Genomic DNA, 24,654 nt, shown 5'->3' with positions numbered 1-24,654 from the left:
CCATGCATTTTTGGGGCTTGAAAAAATAGCTCAAACCTTAGGGGCGGTATGATGGAAATTTTTTGCTGTTTTGAAACCTTGACGTTTTCATACCACAGTATACCTTGAAACGGGTAATCGGCACATGTCTAATGGAGTGTAATAAATTGCTTTAAAACCATCAGCATTGGACTCAATGGAGGACCATTGAAAACCGACAAAACTATTCGGTTTGCATCTGCATATGCACTGTTGTTTAAATGTGACACGACTAATAACCAAGATAGATGTAAAAAGATTTTTTTCAACCTTCAATTTTGACCCTAAAATCGCCCATCCCATGTCGTGCTAAATTTTGCCCATGGAAAACCACAAGATGCGACTGAAGCGGAGGAGTCAGCAGTATGAACTACTATACCACCAGTAGTGCCTTACTGAAGGCTCTCATAATCCGAAAACGGATAAAACTGGCCTTAACGTGCCTTATTGATCCCTTCGCCACTGTTGCAGCTCACTCGCAAAACACATCCACGGCTCCTGTTGTCTCTCGTAAGTTCCTGGTTGAACACTTGTATCCAAAATGTCACTGATGAATAAGAGAATATGACGTATATGGCTTACTATGTGGCCGCGCATGGGGGTAAGAATGGCGGAGGGTGGCTTTAGCTTTTTAAATTATAGATCTCGAGGTAGATGTCTACAGGCAGTAATGAGTGGATGGCTTGAGTCATGGTCCATGTTGGCCTGTAGTACACTTCAATCAGCTGCCATATCCACACTGAAGCCACTGTGGCAGACCAGATCTGTATTTCATTACCCTGCACTTGGCATAACCGCAGAGCGCATCATGTGATACACTACGTACAGAGAATTCTTCTTGAACTTGGATCTTTCCCTTTAAGAACGACCATCTGTGTCTCTTGAGAGTTGAGAATGACTGTTTCCCAGCAAGACACCCCCGAAAAAAAACTCATCCGCCTCACATCTGGATGACCCACAGGTTAAAAGGCCGAGATTGCCGGCATAGTCGTAGGGTGTTATATTCCAGTTTTCTGGATTGTTCCCATTGTTGTCTTCCTGTTGCATGATCTTGATAAATGTGGTCACAATTTGAGATGAGTGAAATTCAGCAATCATACATTTTAAGTTGAAACAAGCTGGGGACGGGTTTCAATAAGGTTCGGCTTCTCCCGTCAGCCCTTTTCTTTTCGGGTTGAATTAATTGTAAACACATATAAATGCTGTATGTTTGCTTGGATTTGTCATGCCTGAAGGGAAAATAAATAAATAAATAAAAGTTATAGGGACCAGTGTTGTTAATCAAACTTTAATTAATTTCAGTTACAAATTACTTCTCCCAAAACGTAATTGCGTTAGTAACTCAGTTACCTGAATGTAAGAGTAACTAGTTACTTGGCAAAGTAACTGGTGATAATTTTCATGTTTTTATTTTCTCAACAACAAAAAAAGAAGAAGAAGAAGTTTAAAGGGTTTTTGGGACAATTGGCCCTAGCCCAATTCTGTACCCTAAACTTAACTAGACACAGGGGTATTGCTGATATTGTGATAACTAGATAGTAACCTTTGCTATGTGTGGAAGTCATTTAATGTTGTGAATCAACATAAATGTTAAAGTTGTTAAAATTGCTCCCGCTATTGCATTAGTTCCCTTCTGTCAACTTTCGACATGTGTAAGTATTAAAACTTTTTCATTGTTTAAAGATAGATTTAAGTTAAGTTTTGCCGACTTAGGAGCATTTTAGATCAAAAGTTTCTTAGGTTTGCTAGAAAGGTTCTCTACAACAGGGGTTTTCAACCCAGTCCTCAAGGCACACTGTGGGTCCTGGTTTTTGTTCCAGCCGATCCAGCAGAGACAGTTGAACCAATGAGGCTTCTGCTAAAACAAGCCACACCTGACTGCAATCAACTGATTGCACTTGTAAAACACCAGATTGGGGAAAAAGTGTTGTCATCTTGTTTGGTAGGAATGAAATCCTGCACCCACAGTGTGCCTTAGTGGAATAGGTTGGGGACCCCTGCTCTACAACAGAGCCTTCCTGACAAGTCTACTGCTTTAAGATGGCGGCTGTTTACTAACGCATCTAGTTCTTTATACATGTTGCTAATGCCGCCGTGTCTTTCATTTGCATCTAGCATATCTACCGTAGCATCATGTGGGTGTAGTTTGTAGGCTATCGGTTACAGTCAGGTATTATTGGTGCCACCTAGCATAGTAGCATCGCGTTTGCAACAGCATCACAACTCCCTTGCATCCTCCCCACTCCTGCTGTCCTCTCTCGTCTCTGTGAGTCCGTCTCTGTCAGACTTTTCCTGCGTCTCAGTCAACCAACATAGTAACGCATAGTAACGCACGCCTTTCCCGCTTCAGTAACGGTAACGGCGTTGCCAAGATGAGAAAAGTAATTAGTTAGATTACTCACTACTGAAGAAAATAACGCCGTTAGTAACGACGTTATATTCTAACGCCGTTATTAACAACACTGGTAGGGACTGTATTGGACTTTTTCAGGCAGAGAATGCTGTGCTGCTGTTCACCTTGCTGCATAGAGACTTTGTAGAAAGTAAAAAAATTCTAAGCCACATTGACTCGTCTCTGTTAGAAAGAGCTTGTATATAATTCAACGCAATGATACATCACCTGTCTAAGAAGTCTTTTTGTTTGTTAAGTTTTATGATAATCTAATCTCTGAAGAATTTAGATTGATTAGAACTAGTAGTATAGCCTGGTGTTGCCAGGCATACTACTTGTGCTGGGTTGTTGGAGCCAAGGTTTGTTAAACCGATACATAAGAAACCTCAAAAGCAGGGCTTCCCCATGATTTTTTTAATGTCTACTCGATGGATTTTCACCTGGCATTGCTTGGATGAAAAAGTGAATATTGGAATTTTTTATGCTAATTTTTTGAGTTTCGAATTAATTTTCCTCAATAAATGGAGGCCGACAGAGATCAAACTCATCTAAGTATACTCCTAGACACATAAAGTACAAATGTGTAAAATTTCGTCGAAATCCGCGCAGCCGTTCCACCGTCCATAAAACACGAACACCCAGAAAGCCACACAGACAAACTCGCCTTTATAGAGATTAAGATAATAAGCCGCAGCAAATCCATTATCATTATTCTGGAAAATTTTACATTTAAAAAAAAAAAAAAAAAAAAAAAACAGCGTCTTGTTGTAAAGTACTCAAAGCCACAATGTATCATCACATCACATTTAAATTTGTACATGAAACCGTAAACTTTGAAAGCCAACTGCTACATTGCAATCAGAAGAGATGCGCTTTTTACCCAAGAGATGGCGCTGTCCCCTCCACAATCAGGGATTTTTATGGTATTTTTTTTTTTGTTTCGAATGAATTTTCCGCAATAAATGGAGGCTTACAGAGATCAAACCCATCTAAGAACACTCCCAGACACAAAAAGTACATCTGTGTAAAATTATGTCAAAATCCACCAAGCCGTTTCTGAGTCTATAGGGAACGAGCACACACAGACATAAAAACACACACACATCCACAGATGAAGTACCATTTACAGTATATATAAGTATGGACATATATAATCTGAGAATTAAAAGGAAAGAAACATCAAAAACACCTCCTAAAATGTACCGTATTGGCCCGAATGTAAGACGGTGTTTTTTGCAGTGAAATAAAACTGAAAAAGAGGGGGTCGTCTAATATTCGCGTTCTAGACATTATACCTATTCACGACGCTAGATGGCGCCAGATATCATTGGAGCGATGTTCTGTCATGACAGATCTCAGCTATTCTCAAGTTTAACCAGTTTGCATTATTTTATTGCAATGTTTTTCCTTATTCAGATTTGTTTCAAGACTACAGTTAGTTAGACTTCACTTTGATGGTTAATGCAGTTATTGCAATTTTGTTGTTTTATCACAATAGATTGGTTTATTTACATTTCAAAAACCAGAAGCCATTCATTTACGAATGTGATTGCACTTTAGTTTACATATTTAAATGTTCAGATATTAAGATTTGAATGAGGCAAAATAACATGTTTTTTCTCTCAAATATATTGTGATAATCATTTGTTTCGGATGTACTCAGGGGTGAAAGTGGTTAGAATTTCTTGCCGGAACTCCTCAACGTGAAGGTTACCATGGAGCAAGAAATGTTATTTTATTTTATTTTATTTTATTTTATTTTATTTTTTATTTTTTGGGGGTGGGGGGTCGAAACTACTGAAATGTAAAAAAAACAAAAAATCAAAAAAACTGTTTTGGTTAGTTATTTCTATAACACATACAAAAACTGATTTTCATTCAAAATTGTATTTTTTCATTTTAACAAAAACAGCTATCTCCTAATTTTTATTTTCCCTCATTTCCTCACATACTAAATGCCAAATCTCAATTTTAACTACTTAAGAACATGGGGTGTATATTAAAATTGCAGATAATGTAAACATTTACTTGATGTTGTGTTTTTTTAATAATAAAGATATAAGTAACATACATTAAGAAAAATAAGTACAAATGACTTATATTTTGCAGAGTGAAATGGAATATATTTTGAAGATCACGCAAACATTGACTTTTTTAAATCATTAGGAAATGAATAAGTAGCCTAACATAAATGAACAAATATAAGTCCAAAGGGCACATTGACAGCTAAGATGTTCTGAACCTCCCCATCAGAGCAAATAAAACTAAATATGATAAATAAGCATCCTTAACTCTTTCCTTTCTCATAAAGATTTGATCCATTTTCTGTTGCATTGCCCCTTTTTTTTTTTTTTTTTTTTCTGTTTCAGAAAACATGCACATTTGAACCAATCAGAGCTACAGTATCTCTGGTGATCACATGTCAGTATGTCAGCCAATTGAACGGATAAATGAGTCCAGGCGTTTTGCTTTGCTGCGTGCATTCACACATTGACGTGACTCGTCATCGTCAGACTCAGATAAGCAGCTGAGGAAACTTCCATGCCGTCCGTTGAATAAAATAAATAATAAATACCGATGGAAACAGATCACGCTACACAAGCACTTTATGATGCTTGTTGTTAACACTTGTGTATATAAATCTGATGTTGGTAGATTGTTTTCTTCTTGGAAATGAAATGCATGTGTGTCAGCTTTGTATTTTTTTTTTTTACATAGCGTTTTGACAGTTGCCGTCATATTTTCGGAATCAAAGCACCGTATACAGGAACAGCGTTCCGGCCCTGAATATTATACCGGAACTGCGTTCCTGCCCTGAATCTTATACCAGAACTGCGTTCCTGACCATTCTGGCCCACTTTCACCCCTGGATGTACTGTAATTATTTTCTGTATACAAATTAATTTGGTGTTCAAAAAGTCTTTTTTCAAACTTGAGTCTTGAAAAAGAGGGGGTCGTCTTATAATCAGGGCCGTCTTATATTCGGGCCAATACGGTATTACGCACAAGAGTTTTGTATTTTAAGTGAATGTAACATGCTTCTGCAGTATTTGACAAATTGAACAATTTTCCTTTTTCTTTTTAACATCCACAAACACAAAAACAAGGATTCTTGAATCATCACAGCACTGCAAATTTTGGGTAAAAGCACGCCGTAGATAAGAATTGCTTAAAAATATATATATTTAATTTTTTTTTTTTTTTTTTTGGTTCGGGTTTCATGTTCTTACAGGGTAGTCTGTGTATTATTAAACTCTGGAGGGAGCCTTTTTTGGTTTGCCTTGGAAGGCGCTATAAGGAGACGAACAGGTTCACTGAGGCGTGGAAATAGCAGTTTTGTGAGAAAGAGACGTGAAGAAGTTTCCAAAATAGCAAGTAGGGTTGTAAAAGTGTCCAAAATATGTGAGAAGTGGTAGAGTTAATGAACTCATTCAGTACGTTGTACAAGTTATAAGCTGGGGGTTGGGACTGGTAGGATGTGACTCAGACTCACTGTCAAAATCAGCGGGGAGGAGACCTGATGAGAGAGGGATCGAATGGAGAAGACCAGGGGGAGGAGTGGGGAAAGGCAAACCCAGCCCCTCTTACACCACCCTGCTCTCAGCATTCAGCGTCAGCAAAAACACTAATGTGATCAAGATGGAAGATGTCTTTGGACTTTCCACTGCTCCCGGGCTTTCTGTCTGTCTTTGGGGTGTTCTTCTGCTTGCCAGCCGCTGTACATGGAAGCTACCGATTTCAGTCACAAACCTCAAGTGAAGACAGCCAGCAACTTCTCAGACGGATATGGAATCATATTTCATTAGGATTGTACTGATTTCACTTAGTGGATGAATGAAAAGGCGACTTCTACACATTTTTGGCGGTCAGACCAGCAGATCCGAAAGCAATTTGTTGGTTATAACCAGATGTTTTACTGCTGATTTTATGGCTTCATAGTTATATCATAAAACGGTGTCATCGCTCACAAGAAGAAAAAAAGGATGCATTCTTGGTTCCTGCAGGTGACTGTTGGTTCTTCAGCTGAATGACATACTAAAGGAGCTTTTAACCTCTACAATTCATGCACAGGACGCTGATGACATTTGGTACTTTCGTGTGTGACCTCTAGGGAAACAACAGGTAAAACAATTAAGAAAAGTGAAGTGACTGAGATGACTGTTTACAAAATTGACAGGATAATTGGACGATGATGTAAATTGAATGATTCAAAGCAACCTTTTAACATGATGAGATTAGTGAAAATATATTATTTGTATCCATTGGTCTTAATGGATCTGTTCTTTTACAATGTGGAATTTTTAGATTTTTAGTGAGAGTTTATTTGCTTCAAAATTAGCTAACAATTAATCATCAAGCAGTTTTGTTGTTTAACTATAGGAGCGCAGTTCTGATCACTTGGTTTGAACATCAATATCAGTCATCCAATATAGCATGTATGCCAACTGTATTTTGAAAAAAATGTCAATTTAAACTATAGCAATACCCGGCTAAGTTAGTTTTGGTTAGGAAATTGTGAAATTGTTCTATATTGGTAATCTCATTCCTTTCTTGTATTTTATCCTCAGTGAAAAGCCGCCCTATGGACTAGCACTGGCCACCAATAATGCCAGTTGCTATACGCAAGAGAAGTTGGGAGGATCATGTGACTCACCCCTCAGGATTACAATATAGCTACGATGATCTGGACCTGATTTGTTGCCATGGTGTTGACAGCGAGGGGCTTTGGAAAGTTTCAGCCGCCTGCAAGCACGGCCGGTGGACAAGGTGCGCCTCCATGCCGGAGGGTTGCCACCAACTGCTCACAGATGAGCCGGCTCAGAGGCCGGATGTGACCACCTGTGGAGTACACGATGGTATCCATTCAGAGCATGTGAAGTTAACAAACATTATTAAAGCTCCACTTGAGAAGAAGTTTGTTTGCAGCCCGCACAAATGCCTGGTTGTGCCGCTAAGGAGTACCGACCACCTTAACGCAGCAAGCCATTCTGACTGTATTTCTCAAAGTGAAAAAAGCAGTGCCATTATTTTCTGTGCAAATGACAAAAGCGCTCAGAAAACTGTTGATGGTCAAGATGCAACTGACACAGAGAATGATGGTGATGTCTTTAAAAATTCGCATATCTCTCGTGACAAGCAACAATGCATCTTTATTTCTTCAAACAATGGGCCTCCACTGTCACAATCTGCTGCTGGACAGCCTGGCGAACTTCCAAAACATTTGCACACAAAGGAGGGACATACAGATAGTTACAGCAGACATGAAATCTCAGAGTCCACACTGAAGTCGTGCTCGGCTGCTCAACGAGAACCTCAGAATGACCTCCCAGATGTTGAGGAAGTGATTTCCATCTCTGGCCATGCAGGCACAGCGATAACCTTGGATGTTGATGTGTTCAGTCCACTCAGTAAAATGGATAGTCTTCTTGTGATGTCATTGGCTAACAATACTGCAGAGTGTAGTGTGACCTCAGCGGGACAAGGAAAATGTGACAAAGGAGCAATTGAAACCTGGACATCAGATTCATTTGACAAACTAGCTGGATTAAATGACCCAGAAACGTTAAATGAAAAGTCAGGGAATGAACAGCTTTCCAGAGACATTCAAGAAGGCAAGCGGAACGCTGCTGGAGCATGTGATCAGGACCCTGGTTGTGAAATATCCTTCCAGACTCTGGTGGAGCAGCGGGACTCTGAAACAAGAGCAATCAAAATGTCTCAGGGGGAGGAAAGTAGAAATGGCGAAAACAGCGAAAAATCTGAAGATGTCAGGTTTGGGCCAATCATATCACCTGATATTTGTGTCAAAGTTCAGCCTTACTCAGTCAACAATACAGTGCCATGTGAGCAACAAGGCTCGGTAAGGTCAGAAGAAGACTGCACAGAGAAAATTCCTATTCAAGAAGTGGAGCCCAACTTGACTATGGAGGCTGCAAGTCAGACAAACAAAGATTTTGATGAAACTTCTTTATCATTGGAAACTATTCCAATTGTGAACCAGGTTGAGGCTAGTTGTATTGGTGCACCTACTTCAAAAAAATTGACCAAAACTATCTGTTGCCAGGAGGTTGAAGAATATATAGCGACTGAAAAACAGCACCAAAACCTGCTTCCACTCTCGGCAGAGGTCAACAATGCGCTCTCGCTGGAGGGACTCCATGGCAACGAAGCCACTGGTTGCCTCAGTGAGTCACCTGGCTCTGAGGTGGCAGATGGTCAGAGGGAACCCCATACGCAAGTGGTCAACTCGAGAATGGAGCAGATGAACAAAGCTACGCAGGAGAGCATACTCTGTGACACGTCCCTTGTCAATCAGGTTTTTGATGAGACGTGTGAGTCTGGAGTTCAGAAGGAGGAGCAGGTGGTCAAGGTACGCATTAAGAAGGTAAGGATGAAACTATTTAAAAAGCAAATATCCCGGTAAAAGCAACTTTATGAGACAGCCACTGGCTGGTAGTGGATAAGTGAGTAATGCTTTTTAGTAAACTGACACTCTGCATAGGAGTCATTTTTGTCCCACACTTTGGCAAAGTTCTTGGAAAATAATGACTTCACTCTCACATGCTTAAAAATCTTTGTGTCTGCTTTTTGGGGTGTATATACACAAAGTGTTTGTCTTATTCCGTGATTTATTTCAAAACAAGATCATACAAGTATGTGGAGATATAAGAACAGAGATCAAGCCGGCCAAGTTATTGCGAGGGTGAAAGGTTTAAACGTCTCGCATAATTGTAGACTTGTCTTTTTACACTCTGTGGTGTGCTTGACGGGCACAGTTAAGCGCCAAATATGGATTTGGGTTAGCTATTACAATAAAAAAGCAATACGACATTGCCAGTTTTGTAATTTTCTTCATTTTAAATAAACTAGGAAACTAGTTCAAAGTTGACTATTTGAATGGCAACATGGGGGTGTGGATTAGGCTGAAGATGCATGTTCATGAGTTTTCTTTGCATAGACTTCATAATATATTGACGAGACACAAGGCACGGGGCCGATTAATAGGGGGCCTGCATTAGTGGTGTGGCCGTCAAAGCTGACCGAGTGGAATCACAGACAAAGAGCTTTTTCTGTTGAAAATTCTTGTGAATAAATGCTTAAATCCCTGAATTCTCGATAGATATGGGTGTAAAACTGTCTCGATTCTTGGTTAAAAGCAAATAAAAAACGTGCAGTCAGCATTTATTTTACGTAAATATTGCAAACTATGATGCTAGTCAGTAAGCAAATGTAGCGCCCGCCTTATAAAAACAAAGAGCTTTTTCTGTTGAAAATTCTTGTGAATAAATGCTTAAATCCCTCAATTCTTTATAGATATGGACGTAAAAAACAGTCTCGATTCTTGGTTAAAAGAAAAAAAAATGTGCATTTAGCATTTATTTTACGTAAATATTGCGAACTATGATGCTAGTAAGTAAATGTAGCGGCCGCCTTATGAAAACAAAGAGCTTTTTCTGTTGGAAATTCTTGTGAATAAATGCTTAAATCCCTGAATTCTTTATACATATGGACATAAAAACGTCTCGATTCTTGGTTAAAAGCAAAAAAAAACCTGCAGTTAGCATTTATTTTACGTAAATATTATGAACTATGACGCCAAATGCCGTAGTGGCTAATTTCTCCCATTAATTTTTTTCACAATGTTTCAAAATGCATGCATGGTACAAAAAATATAATAATTACCTTGAAACCTCGAACGAATCACTCCGGAGACAATCCTTCCTGTTTGTATGCCGTACAGCTTTCTTACTTTTTTAACCTAAAGCCGCCGTTAGATTACTGCGTGCGTGTGTTTCTTGATGCTTGGTCTGGGCAGGCCCCCTATTTGAAGGCGTGGCTCTGATGGGTGTGAACCATCAATATAATTATGAAGTCTATATTTTTTTACTTACATTTGTTTGATGGTGTCACAGATTTGTAAACAAAGAAATTTGAAAATCCCAATTTGTACTCTTTTAAGGATTTGATCATTATGAAAATCCCTTTATTATTATCATGAATTTTAGTTTTTCTTTTTAATATGATAAGCATTGAAATTACCTAAAGTATGTCGAAAAGGTTATCCTTTAATCTTCAAGGATTTGTTTATTTGTTTATGTGTATTGTTCTGTCGAGCGTACCGGTAGATAAAGTATTGTAAAGCTGTAATGTACAATATACAAGCAAATGTCAGTCTGATTTGGATCAGAATGTGCGTTGTAATTTTACAGGTAATCTTATGTAAAGGTGTTTTTGTCTGCATTGTATAACTCAGATTTTTTTTTTTTTTCCTGATTAAAACATTCACTTAAAATGCTGTTATATACTGTATATTTTGTCAATAATATACAGTATATTTTCTGTGAAATGCTCATTATAGTCCTAACTGAAAATGTAATGTCATATTGACAACCGCAGGGTTGTTTGCCTTGAGTCACAAACCGAGAATAGGATTTGATGGTCAATGAGGAGTGATGACCAATCTGAACAGTGGCTGTACTTTGACATTATGGTTGTCTGTTGTCTGTTTAAGTATCAAAAATTTGATTTCCATGACGTCAGTTTTGAGAGGCATGCAAAATCAGTTCTGCATAAATACAATAGGTATCTTGCAACTTTTTAAATATTGGGATTGAATATTAAAAATCCTGGCTCGTGGAATTCCAAAAGAGGTGCGTAACCACAAAAATGTATGTGAATTCATTGGCAGTCATAAATGATTCACCGTATGGTAATTTTAGCCACGTGTTTTTTTTTTTTTTGGTCTGTGTATTTTTTTTTAACCAGGACAAAAATTATTGTTGGTTAAAAAAGAAGCTACTGTATTTAGTATAAAACAAGTGAAATACAGAGCACTTATCAAGACAAAGAAATGTTGATAAAACACATGAATCTTATGATCGATGATGTACAATTCAGCACAAGATGTTCAATTCATGATGACATCCCTCGAGGCTCATGTAGTTGTGGATCGAATTAGTAAAATGAAACCCATCTGGTGTGCATAATGACTTTAGATCAACTTGATATTGGGCTTTGTATCTGTGTTTATTTGTTTTAGCAACAAGGCCTTATCCTGACCTAAGGGCCAATCTGGCTCGCCAGTCATCTATCTGGCAGCAGACAATTTGGCTTTAAAACAGCCATTTCTCTCTCTGTCTGTCTGTCTTAATTTTTGTTCTCACCCCCCACCCCCACCCCAAAAAAAAGACATCTTTAGTTTTAGAACATTGCTATTGCTCATATACACTATATCTACTTTGGTGAATAATTGTTTAGCCCCTAATTTTGTAAACTTTAAAGGAACAGCAGTGACCAGGTGTAATGACTTAAAGCAAAAGACTTAGTAGGCTACTGTATAAATAACCTTCGTGTAAAAGATGGTGTCTCAAAGAATCTAAATATGTTAAATCACAAATTTCTTCAAATTAAAATAACTGAGAAAATAACGTTTAAACACAGACAATGACACAGCTTTGTGTGACAAATCACATGTCGGTCACATCACGTATGTACCCCACATTAATGCTGATACACTCGAAACACATTTAAAAAAATAACAGCTAACAAAATAGGAACACACTTTTTTTTTTATAGTTTCTGTACCTGTGCAATATGTCTCTCTTTTTCAGTCTGAGACTCAGACAAACCCTGCTTCAGTTCTTCGGTCAATTAAAGCATATACAGTGATCCCTCGCTACTTCGCGCTTTAAACTTCACGCCCTCAGTCCGTTGCGGATTTTTTTTTTAATTAAAAAAATTAATTATCTATTTTTTCCTCTTTTTGACCCTCTTAATAGCAAATACAGTGATCCCTTGCTACTTTGTGCTTCAAACTTCGCGCCCTCAGTCCATCGAGGATTATTTTTGCAATTAAAAAAATTAATAAATGCAGTATTTTATAGAGCTGTCCCGATCCGATCACATAGTCTCTCACTCTTGCACCTGCCGCTTTCCTTGGTCAGGCAGTGCACTGGAGTTGCTCATTAAAGTTAACGATGATTGACAGACGTTAAGGTTTGATCTTGCCAGAGACGCTTGGAAGTCGAAACTTCAAAGCGCTGCATGCCTCAATCATCGTTTAACTTGTTAAACAGTTGCTGTGGTAACTCATTGTGTGTGAGTGAGCAGCTTGAGTGGATTTGAGTTGACTCACTAAATGAAGAATTTAATAAAGACAAGCATTTTTCTACTTTATTCTTGTTCAAAAATAGTTCGGTGAGACAGTAACATGTTTAAAACGTATCATATTTTTTTTACATTTGAAATGCTTAGAAACCATTTATTAAAATATATATGTACCATAGGCGGAGTTTGACTTTTAGGGCGGGGGGGCACAACATGTTGATGACCCCGAAACACAGTGTTAGCAATAAAATTAGCTTACAAGAATATTTATAATAAGTTGAAAATGAGCGTTTTTTTGTTTCCCATCATTCTTGGGGCAATTCTAAATCAGGCTGCTTAGGACAGCTATACTTTTCGCCAAGATCATCATCCATTGAATATGGTACGCCCGCCGGTGTCGTGCCAATGTAGTTACCACTGTCAAAAATTGTATCCCCTTGGTGGAGCCACTGCGCTATACTGATTTCCGTGTTTTTGTGATGTAGTTATCTACTAGGTTTTAAAACTTGGTCCAACAATAAAAAAAAAAAAAAAAATTAAATTCTGTCGTATAGCTTAGCTTAGCTAAGTATTGAACGTAAAGTGTTTTACAGTTTTACTCGTAGGATGACCTATAACTGTTATTACTGTAATTCAAGACCTGTATGGAGTTTCTCCAATTTAATAAACGTTGATGTCCAAAATATATAACTGTGGTTCTTTTCTGGTTTCAATTAATTATGTCGACATAACTCATAACTAATGTGGGTGGGTGGGTGTGTGTGTGTGTATGTGCGCTCCCGCGGACAGGCGATAAAATTTTTGACTAGGGTAACTACATTGGCAAGACGCTGGTGGTGGCTCTATTGTACAATTAGCGTCTTTGGTGGGGCAAATTGAAACTCCGCTCACCATTTTGACAGTGGTCTCTAGCATTTTATGGTCCACATCTTCAGTCCTTGGTTCTTGCTCAGTAGTTGTTGTCGCTTTTGAAAGCTTGGGTTTGAAAAAATGTACGAATAGCCATCTTGCCTTTTCGGTCCTCGGGTGGTTTTGCCTAAGCAAAGCAAATGACCTTCTAAGGTGCTAGTCACTTAATCTGTTCGAAAAATAATTTTGACCTATGATAAAAATATTTTTTTTCATTTCTTTAATTTTTGTTTTATTGCTTTACAAATTTTATTGACAATATTTTACCAGAAAATTCTTAATCTTAAAATCATATACTGTTTAGGAAAGTCAATTACATGCAATGACACTCTTCGCCACCGGGGGGGGCCTGGCCTCCCCTGAAAATCCGCTTATTATATGTACATAAAAGTTTTTGTGTTTTTTTTTAAATTATATTTTGGGGGAAAAAAAGTGAAAAACATGTCTTACAGTTTATGTAGGTTTTCAATGCTAAATCTGAATAAATACATTGAACACACACACAGACACAAAAATTAGCGGGGGGTGCTACTTTGTGGTCTTTCACTTATTGCGGTGGGTTCTGGTCCCCATTAACCGCGAAAAATGAGGGATCACTGTATATAGTTTGTGGGCGGTGCATAGAACAGTGGTTAGCCGAAGTGTGATGAATAGGAGAGACAATTTAAAATATTCGCAGTTGATTGGCTAATATATTATTTGCATTTAAAAACTTTTGACAATTGCTATTTTGATTTCTACGTACTTTTACTTTTTTTTAAAGATTCCACTGGGGTGCACTTGACCACGGTCTTGTCTTGTGTTCTGAAAAGAAGAAAGCAAAGAAAGGGGAGGGAAGTGTCCAACAGTTTAGTGTGGGAACTGTCTCACATTAAAAATAAAGAAAACAGGAAATGGGAAGGAATGTAACGGGATGAGAGAAAAGGAGCATCCAAACCACCAAAAGTCCCCATAAAACGATACAGAATTGCTCTTCACTTGTTTTTCACGCTGCTCTTATGTGGTTGCTGTTCTTGCTGTCTCTAGCCAGATGCGTTTGTTCATTCAGCGAGGCTTCGTGAAGATGTCATTGTTTTACTGTGACAGTGTTTCATTGTGATACTCTGTTAAAGAGGCAGGACATTGTAATGTGCAGCCTTACCAGACTGGAATGTCAGTGAATGCAAAAATGTATGACCTGCAATGTTGATACACACATGCTCATAAGTGTTTAAGTGTACCCTTCTTTAAATGTCCCCCAAAAAAACACGCCGCGGTAATCGCAATAACTCTCTTGATATGAAAATTAAATGAAAAGGTTTTGTCAGGCCACTCAGTCACTAATTTGAGATAAAGTCATAAGATGATACAGTCAGATTTATCTGGTCGAGCACAATCCAACCTAAAATACAGATCTACAGCAGATTTTTTATTGGATTTAACTGCTAGAACGTTCCCATTGGAAATCGTTTGTGCGTTTCATTTTAGAACTCAAAAGACAATGCTAGCTGTACAAGTGTAAAATAATAATAATGATAATATGTTCCTCCAAACAATAAAGCAGGTCATTTTCTACCTTATTTTTCTGACTTTAAAGCAGATCAGATTATAAAACTCACCCTTAATGAATGAGTTTATTTTCATAAGGCACACCTGATTATCAGGTGCATTATTGCATAAATGCAATGCATTTTTCATTTGTTCTATATGTTTTAACATTCTAATTATTGTTTTATTTATTCATTTATTGACTGATGAGTGATGAATATGTGTCTCTGGAGCAAAATCCTTACAATATAGGTTTGAGGTCATTAAGCACAACCAGAATTCATAAGTATGGCAGTATTTTGTGTCTGTATTATTCAATCCCCCCAAAAAGTTGCTACAATTAAAAAAAAAAAATAATAAAAATAAAAGTTGCTTCAATCTAAATATACTGTATATTTTCAATAAAAAGTCACTTCAATAAAATAAAATGTTTTTGAATATAAAAATAAATTTGAAACTTTAAAAAAAAAGCATTTGGAAACTATTTTTCTTTGATCGAATTTGTTTTTTGTTTTTTTTTTTGATTGAAGTGATTTTTTTTTAAAAACGACTGTTTTGATTGAAATAATTTTGTTTTGCGTTTGGGCCACATTTTGGCTACAACATCTGTGTCTTAATTATTTAATCAAAAAATGTTTAAAATATATACTGTATAATATAAAAATATATTGTTTTTTAATGCGAGGAAATATTTGAGACTCAAAAATTTGCATTTGAACTCTTTTTTTATTAAGTGGACAGCTGTCGACTGGCACAACACTCGGGGTCCCACCAGAGTGCCGCAACGCGACAAGGCTGTTACTCCCCGCCCTAGTGCGGAGATCTCAAATATTTTTTCGCATTAAAAAACCTTTTTTCTATGATGGAAAAAAAATGTTTTTTTGATTGAAGTGATTTTTCTTTTTAAAAAATATTTCTTTTGTTCAAAGCAACTTACTTTTTGATGTAATAATAAAGACACATACTGTATGTCCTAGCTAAAATGTGGCCCAAACGCAAAACAAATTACTTTAATCAAAAATGTCCTTCAATCAAAGAAAAAAAAAAAAAAAAAAAACTTCAATCAAAAAAAAAAGATAATTAAATCAAAAAGAATATGATAAATAGTTTAAAAAATAGTTTTAAAATGTTTTTTTTTTTTTTTTTGTAATAAATGAAATTTCCATTCGTAAGGTGCACTGGATAAGGTTAACTTGGATTGCAACACCCAGAAAATAAATGGCAATTTGTGAATATGTGATGGAAAGTGCTGAACTACTATTACTACTACTACTAACTACTATTTTGTTGCATTAGATCTGGAGATCTGCCCATGTGAGTGCTTTCTTTAAAAAGACAGTCCATTAAAGTGCCTGTGACACAAAAAAGCATGTTTATTCCATATTACACGCGGTATTTTATGCTCCTGAATGAAATGGACCGCTTGGATGTGTGTGGAAGCAGTCGATATATTTATTCAATTTTTTTAATCCTGCGCAATGAAAATGATGACTTCCGGCCACTGTCTTGGATTGAGGAAGAAGGCGAATGTGACATCAACAGACTAACCATCCTCACAATACAGCCATTAGTATCGTATGCAGAAGGAATGCTCATTCAGCTGATTTTGCGGATTAATTAGTTTATTTTTTGCATCACGCCAGCCAAATGTGCTGCAGTGTTTTGTTGCTACGCCAGTTGTGTCATGACTTCCACCCTCGTCTGTCCTCTTCGCGTGCCCGCCGAGCGAGCACTATCCTCATCTTGGGCTTGGGGAGCCCCCCGCACTCGTCTCCGGTTCTCGATTGTGCCCAGACATCCAGCCCCCTCGGTCCACTTCAGGTGCCCAGCCATGTGATCCGATGTCGGCCGAGAATGCGCTATTTTCAGCGCACATTCCCTTTTGCGTCCCAGCGATGAACACTGCCGACCTGCCGGGGCCATAGCAGAACAATAAGCCGAAACCTACTCACCGCCAAGGGCTGGCCGATCGGTTTTCGAAAGACTGGGAAAAGACTTGGAAAAGTCGCTTGGTTTGGGTTAGCATGTAGCCTAACTGTTACGGCTCCTGTTTTGTTTACACTCTTTCCTCCGTCTCCAAAGCCGGGGCAGGGAAATGACAAAAGCTGGACTAACTCCGGTGGCATAAAATACAGTTCAGGAGGTTTATGAAGTCGAATTTTTACCATACTTTTGCCCTGTCTTAACTGAATAAATGCATTTTTAATATTTCATATTCCATTTAGCACAAAACCTATTTGTCATGACCAGACCATTAATTTAGCAATTGGGGATAAACTTAAATAAAAAGGATATCGTGTAAAAATATTGGAGGAGAGAGATTTAAAAAATGACATTTTGCTGCTCTCTCGCATTTTCCTTGTTCTGAATGTTCCTTCTCAATGGGCTGAATTCTAAATCAGCTAAAACCCTTACTGTGCTGACGTCATCACCCGCCTCGAAGTGCTAGAGTGTTATAATGATACGTGGGGCTAAATGGCAGATTAAAAGACTCATTTTTCGTCATCTGCGCTTTGCCAAATTGTTGTATATAGTCGAATCGTCTCAAAATACGATTTTAATTCACATAAAAATGCTATTTAAGACGTTTTATCTTGTCACAGGCACTTTAAGGTCCACATTTAAACATGTTCATGATTAGTACTTCACTTACATAATATAATGTGCAAATGTTCTTTGTTAATGATTCACCATGCCTTAAGAGCAGATGTGGCACACGAGGCTCACATTCACATGTTGCTATATTGTTATTTAACTGTCCTATGAGCTCACCCTCATAAAATGCTCAGGTTCTGTTTGTGATGATTTTAAAAAGGTTTGTTTAGTGCTAATGGGCATGTCTTGTGCTGTAATTTGTTGTTGTATTATTTAGGAAGAAGGCTCAGACTTTAAGTCCCGTCCATTGTTAGCAGCGATCAGAAGGAAATTAAAGCATGCCAGACTTGAGTCTAACAAGGGATTTATTATATTAGGACTAGAGAAGGACCGTTGTAAAGAAGTGCTTGTCTTACAGTAGCAGCTCCACCTGGGGTCACTGTGTGACTTTTAATCATTGTTGAATTAGTGCCCCCGAACAATACTGGTTTATTGGATACTGCACAGCTGCTGCTTGTTGCCTCTTGACCCACCATGCAATGTAATTGTTATGTGTTTTTGTTGCTTTTTTTTTTAAGTATAACATTTTGTACTTAATGAAAGTAATTGATTAACCAATTTAATATTTTATGTTAAGTTTTTTCCATGCATAATGTGTTTCTCAAATCTCAATAAGGCCCAAAAATGATCAATGAAATTATTACAAGTCAGTGTAGTGGTGCATTCCTCCTTACTTCAGCACAGAGAGGTGGGGATCAAGTCCCACTCAGTGACAGCGTGATTGTAGGTGGGAATGGTTATCTGTCTCTGTGTGCCCTATAACTGACTGGGTGTAGTACACCTTTCGCCTAATGTCAACTGGGATAGGCTCCAGCACACCCATGAGTCCGCGACCCTGACAAGTATAAGCAGTGTTGAAAATGGATGCATGGATGAATTTAATACATTTTCCTATTTATCGTATTGGCCCGAATATAAGACGACCCCCTCTTTTTCAAGACTAAAGTTTGAAAAGAGACTTTTTGAACACCAAATTAAATTTTTATACAGAAAATAATTACAGTACATCCGAAACAAATGATTATAACAATATATTTGAGAGAAAAAGCATGTTATTTTGCCCCATTCAAATCTTAATATCTGAACATTCAAATATGTAAACTAAAGTGCAATCACATTCGTAAATGAATGGCTTCTGGTTTTTGAAATGTAAATAAACCAATCTATTGTGATAAAACACCAAAATTGCAATTACTGCATTAACCATCAAAGTGAAGTCTAACCGTAACTGTAGTCTTGAAAAAAATTTGAATAAGGAAAAACATTGCAATAAAATAATGCAAACTGGTTAAACTAAAAAGAGTAGCTGAGATCTGTCATGACAGAACATCAATCACTAGCCACGTTTACATGCTGACTTTTATTCATACCGATTCAAATCATTCCGAATGGAAATTTCACATCAGCTGTTTACATGTCACTTCATCTATTCCGATCCAGCGTTCACATGTGACTGCCTTTATTCCGAAAAGACGTTTGACAACTGCCGTCTGACATGCGCAGATTAATCAAAACACGTTGCAAAACATGGAGATCGATCGTCAGATCAGCTGCTGTTTTAACTTTTCGAGTGGAAACAAAACTTCAGAATGATACGCCGTTCATTTAAAAAGTTGTGTGGGTGCGCTGTGCGTGTGCTTGGAAGCCATGTTGCAAGTGACGTTACTTACGTCACCGAGTGACGTCACCACGTCAGTACGGAGCATGCACAGAAAGAACGTAACCAGACACCATTCCGCTTCCCTTTTTACATGATATAATTTTACTTCTAATCGGTTTGGGAAAAGGAATATTCCACCCCTGTGAATCGGAATGAAATTCCATTCGGTTTGGGCCTGTTCATTCCGAATGAGGTGTTTATATGGAACACATTTATTCGGTTTGAACAAATATTCCGATTGTAATTGGAATATTTGGCTCCATGTAAACGTGGCAAATGATATCTGGAGCCATCTAGTGTCGTGAATGGGTATAATGTCCAGACCGCGAATTAAAGACGACCCCCTCTTTTTCAGTGTTATTTCAATGCAAAAAACACCGTCATATATTCGGGCCAATACGCTATTATTCCATAGTATTTCAAAATTACGTTCAAAATGTGCTAACTTTATTAACAAAAGGGAATTTGGAGGGGGGAAAACTTTGATGATGCAAATACAATAAATTAGATGTATGTGAAATACTTTGTTGTTGTCTATATCAGTGAATTTATTGCTTCATGACACTTTCCGCTTTGAAATAATGTTCTTTTAGAGAGACCATGCTCGTCTGGATTCGATGGTGCTGCTAATGATGAAGCTGGACCAGTTGGACCAGGAAATTGAAAATGCCTTGAGTGCCAACTCTTCCATCGGCAGCACCCCCACACTCCGTCGGCGACGACAACTGGTACATAGCTGCATATTGCAGTGCTTTATTTTACCAGCTGCAGCTTCAGGCTTTATTTATTTTTTATTTTTTTGCACCAAACAGTTGATCCATGGAAAGTTCACACATACAAATTGCTCATGTGTCGGAATGGCTGAGTTTTAGTAATCTGCTGACGATTATATTGTTTGAACAACATTATTACGGTAGATTAAACGTGAGAGAAAACACTGAAATTTTGTATCTTATTAATGCAGGACTTTGATCTGGGATCTGTAGCTGTAACATCAATCATGCAGCAAAGCCATGCAAATGTTCCAGCTTCAGGCACCCCAACACTCCTTGGAGCAAAACCTAAGAGTGGTGTAAGTCAGTCTTCTAATCCTTTTTTAAAAGTGCTTTTAAGATGACAAAAACCATTGTGATAAATGTTTTGATTATTGTGCAGATGTCCGTGCAGGTAATAAGTCTAAAAGTAATGTTTTTTATGCATTTTTCTGGTTGTGTACTGCCATGCATACAACTTTTAGTAGCGCTTAGAGGAAACTGTTTCATTGTGTGTTGATTAAACTGAAAAGAGCCAGCACTGTGTCCAACTTGGACCCAATTGTCAGAATGTACCAACACTTAAAGCTTAGCCAAGCAGACCCTAAAACTGTATAATTAGCCATTTCCAGTGATCTAGACCATTCGCCCCAACAAAAGGGGTCAAGGGGTGTCCGAGTTAAAACACAGGAAAGGGGAGTCACGGGAGATGCACTTCAGTGAGACACACCTCCTCGACCCCCTTTTCTTGCTCACTTAATGACTTTGTCAGCCTCCTTTTCTTTGTGGAACAAAGTGATGTTTGAAATGAAAATATATGAAACATTGCCAGCGGCTGTTCTTTTGTGAAATGCTGTAAGCGCCTTGAACTTTTCTGAGAGGTTGAATGAAGAAAACAATTCTTTCACATAATTGCAGCTTCTCATATGTATATCGCCATTCCACATTCAAAGAACACGTGACAGGATTTTAAAAGGCAGAATGGTTGGACAATGTAAGGCAAGCCATGCAGTGCAACGTATGCAGTCACAGATGATGTTCTGTTATGTGGCCTGCAAGTTCTATTATCGTAATTTTGGAAAAACCTAGGTACTGTATTTTTCAGACTATAAGTCGCACCTGAGTGTTAGTTGCACCAGCCATAAAACGCCCAACGAAGAAGAAAAAACCATATATAAATCGCACCGGAGTATTAGTCATATTTTGGGGGGAAATTTACTTGATAAAATCCAACACATAGAACAGATGTGTCATATTATAAAAATACAACAGAGAACAACATGCTGAATAAGTGTACAGTATGATGTTACATGATGCATGAACAACGAAATGCGAATATACTGTCCTCACCAGGACACTACGGCTCGGTCCTGGCTATAGAGCGAGCTAAACTCCCAAATGACGATCCTGGACGTCCGTATAATTTGCTGAATCATTTTCGTCCTCGATACCAAACAGGTTCACATCAACGTAAATAAATGATAATTAGGTGCTTTTACAGCAATGACACAATCGGTTAGCATGCGTTCGCTAGCATTAGCACATCATTCAAACAACCACACAACTGGCTCTAAGTGTCCGATCGCAGGTGGAAAACACACAACAACAACAGAAAAGATGATACACACAGACGTTGCCTCTGTAGAGATATTTTACAAGCATAAACAATGAACGTAGGTTCGCAGCCGTCTCTCTCTCTCTCTCTCTCTCTCTCTCTCACCCATTCGCTCAGAGACACTGCGTAGCTGTCTGTCTTCTTCTGGCGTGTGAGCGCTCTTCTTCGCGTAAAGAAGTGCGAGTGCACCCCCACTTGGGCGTGAAAGCGACACAAACTAAAAGCATGCATTTCAATATAAAAAAGTCAATAATACAATTGAACATACATTTCCAAAGGCAGAACACGAACGTGGCCTTAGCTATTAAGAGTTATTCAGATAACTATAGAATAAAGAGCATGCTAACAAGTTTACCAAACCATCAGTAGCATTCTAAATCACCAAAATAACACGTGAAATGATATCATTATGTGTTAATAATTTGACACATAAGTCGCTCCTGAGTATAAGTTGCACCCCCAGCCAAACTATGAAAAAAAAATGCGACTTATAGTCAGAGAAGTAAGGTAATCATTGCTTTCTTTAATGACTAATAAGAGGCTTTTGTACAGCGAGGGTGTACAGAGAGAGCAATTGACAGAAGAGATGATGACTTGATGAATAACTTTAATAGTTGCAGGGGGAAGTAAAATCCTTTCACACCAAAATAGTGTTGTGACGATCATTTAATCTCTTTAGACCGGGGTCGGCAACCTGTGTTTTGAGAGCTGCATGTGGCTCTTTAGCGCTGCCCTAGTGGCTCCCGGGAACATTTTCAAAAATGTTTGAAAATGGACAAAAATGGTTGAGGGAAATATATTTTTTGTTTTCATATTGTTTCTGTAGGAGGAAGAAAATGACACAAACGTTCTGAACGTTTTCCAATGGTGTAAAAATGTGTAGAATAGATAGGAAATTTCAACATTTCTGTCAACGAAGATTTGCGTCATAGCCTGTGACACACATTTCTAGCAGCAGGGCGGGATGCCAGGCAGATGGCTATTGTAAACAAGCCACAACACCTGTTGGCAGCAGAGTATCCAGTTGGGAGTGAGAGAAAAAGTGTGATTCCATTACTTCTAAAGAACTTAGGCTAGGTTCATACCGCAGGTCTAAATGCACGAATCCAATTTTTCGTGTTTTTCCATTAACTTGACGGTCTGAACGGGACAAGTCGCATAGAAGTGGACCATTTCAAATCCGATCTCGGTCACTTTTGTATGTCGTTTATATCCGACCTGGGCCATTCTTCCAGAATGTGGCGGGCAGTCTGAACTGTCAAGTCTCCCGAATTGGAATACATGCAGCAATTACATCAGCAAAGAGCGAGAGAGACTGGACGCTACTGTAGCGGTGCAGCTGTGCGTTTGCGCCTAGCTTGCCTTGAACACGGCTTCTGGAGAAGGGTCGGGCTTGACAACAGTCATAAAAAGCTAAAATGGGTTGAGGATAAGACTGAGAATGCTCGGTTTTCTTTCTGCTCAATATGAGCAATATTTTAAGATTGCTTACACGGCCGATAGTAAACAGCAAACTATCCGTACGTGTGTGTGTCATGCACGGGCAGTGCGTGCATGCTATGGATCCATATAAATTTTGAATATAAGACTAAATGGGGATTATTTATGTCTGTTATTTGTGTCCTGCTTTTGAAAATCAAAATATGATCACCTTTGAATGACGTTGAGCCAGTATGTGTGGTCATTTGTTTTGATGCTTCTGTGCAGACTTCAAAAACAAAACCGAGATAATAAAGAAAATCAAAGACATGCCCAGATAAGGGGCATTTTATGAACATCCATATTGTTTTTCAAAACCTCAAAATAAATACGACATAAAAAATGGGATTTTTTAAATTGTGTTTCTATAATTTCATAAAAGCAATGAAACAATTGTAATGAAGTTAAACTTGAGGTGGAATCATACAACAGAGTAGTCCCGCGGTGCGTTGGATACACTGCAGGGAAAATAAACATTAAATCATGAAGGCTCATTATGTATTTTTAGCCGACTTAGTCGTTTTGATAGTAGGCTCATATACAGTGCCTTGCAAAAGTATTCGGCCCCCTTAAACCTTGCAACCTTTCGCCACATTTCAGACTTCAAACATAAAGATATAAAATTTTAATTTTTTGTCAAGAATCAACAACAAGTGGGACACAATCGTGAAGTGGAACAAAATTTATTGGATAATTTAAACTTTTTTAACAAATAAAAAACTGAAAAGTGGGGTGTGCAATATTATTCGGCCCCCTTGCGTTAATACTTTGTAGCGCCACCTTTTGCTCCAATTACAGCTGCAAGTCACTTGGGGTATGTTTCTATCAGTTTTGCACATCGAGAGACTGACATTCTTGCCCATTCTTCCTTGCAAAACAGCTCGAGCTCAGTGAGGTTGGATGGAGAGTGTTTGTGAACAGCAGTCTTCAGCTCTTTCCACAGATTCTCGATTGGATTCAGGTCTGGACTTTGACTTGGCCATTCTAATACCTGGATACGTTTATTTTTTAACCATTCCATTGTAGATTTGGCTTTATGTTTTGGATCATTGTCCTGTTGGAAGATAAATCTCCGTCCCAGTCTCAGGTCTTGTGCAGATACCAACAGGTTTTCTTCCAGAATGTTCCTGTATTTGGCTGCATCCATCTTCCCGTCAATTTTAACCATCTTCCCTGTCCCTGCTGAAGAAAAGCAGGCCCAAACCATGATGCTGCCACCATCATGTTTGACAGTGGGGATAGTGTGTTCAGGGTGATGAGCTGTGTTGCTTTTACGCCAAACATATCGTTTTGCATTGTGGCCAAAAAGTTCAATTTTGGTTTCATCTGACCAGAGCACCTTCTTCCACATGTTTGGTGTGGCTTGTGGCAAACTTTAAACGAGACTTTTTATGGATATCTTTGAGAAATGGCTTTCTTCTTGCCACTCTTCCATAAAGGCCAGATTTGTGCAGTGTACGACTGATTGTTGTCCTATGGACAGACTCTCCCACCTCAGCTGTAGATCTCTGCAGTTCATCCAGTGATCATGGGCCTCTTG

The 24,654-nt window shown here is 38.2% G+C and overlaps 1 protein-coding gene across 2 annotated transcripts in view; it reads left to right on the top strand.

Moving 5' to 3' along the window:
- Window positions 1-24,654, top strand: part of dlc1 (DLC1 Rho GTPase activating protein) — a 216,692-nt gene that overhangs the window by 5,805 nt on the left and 186,233 nt on the right. Inside the window, exons 1-4 of one of the 2 annotated variants that reach the window (XM_057843913.1) lie at window positions 6,048-6,532; window positions 6,979-8,795; window positions 19,862-19,996; window positions 20,233-20,340. In XM_057843913.1, the coding sequence (XP_057699896.1) occupies window positions 7,017-8,795; window positions 19,862-19,996; window positions 20,233-20,340 (2,022 nt within the window). In that variant the 5' untranslated portion in view covers window positions 6,048-6,532; window positions 6,979-7,016. Of the gene's footprint in view, window positions 1-6,047; window positions 6,533-6,978; window positions 8,796-19,861; window positions 19,997-20,232; window positions 20,341-24,654 lie in introns of those variants that run through there. The other variant, XM_057843914.1, reaches the window with a different exon arrangement.

This window comes from Corythoichthys intestinalis, chromosome 8, assembly GCF_030265065.1.
Source record: "Corythoichthys intestinalis isolate RoL2023-P3 chromosome 8, ASM3026506v1, whole genome shotgun sequence".
In the NCBI taxonomy this organism is placed as follows: domain Eukaryota; kingdom Metazoa; phylum Chordata; class Actinopteri; order Syngnathiformes; family Syngnathidae; genus Corythoichthys; species Corythoichthys intestinalis.
Note: the sequence above shows the minus strand (reverse complement) of the source record. Positions and strands in the feature narration are given on the sequence as shown.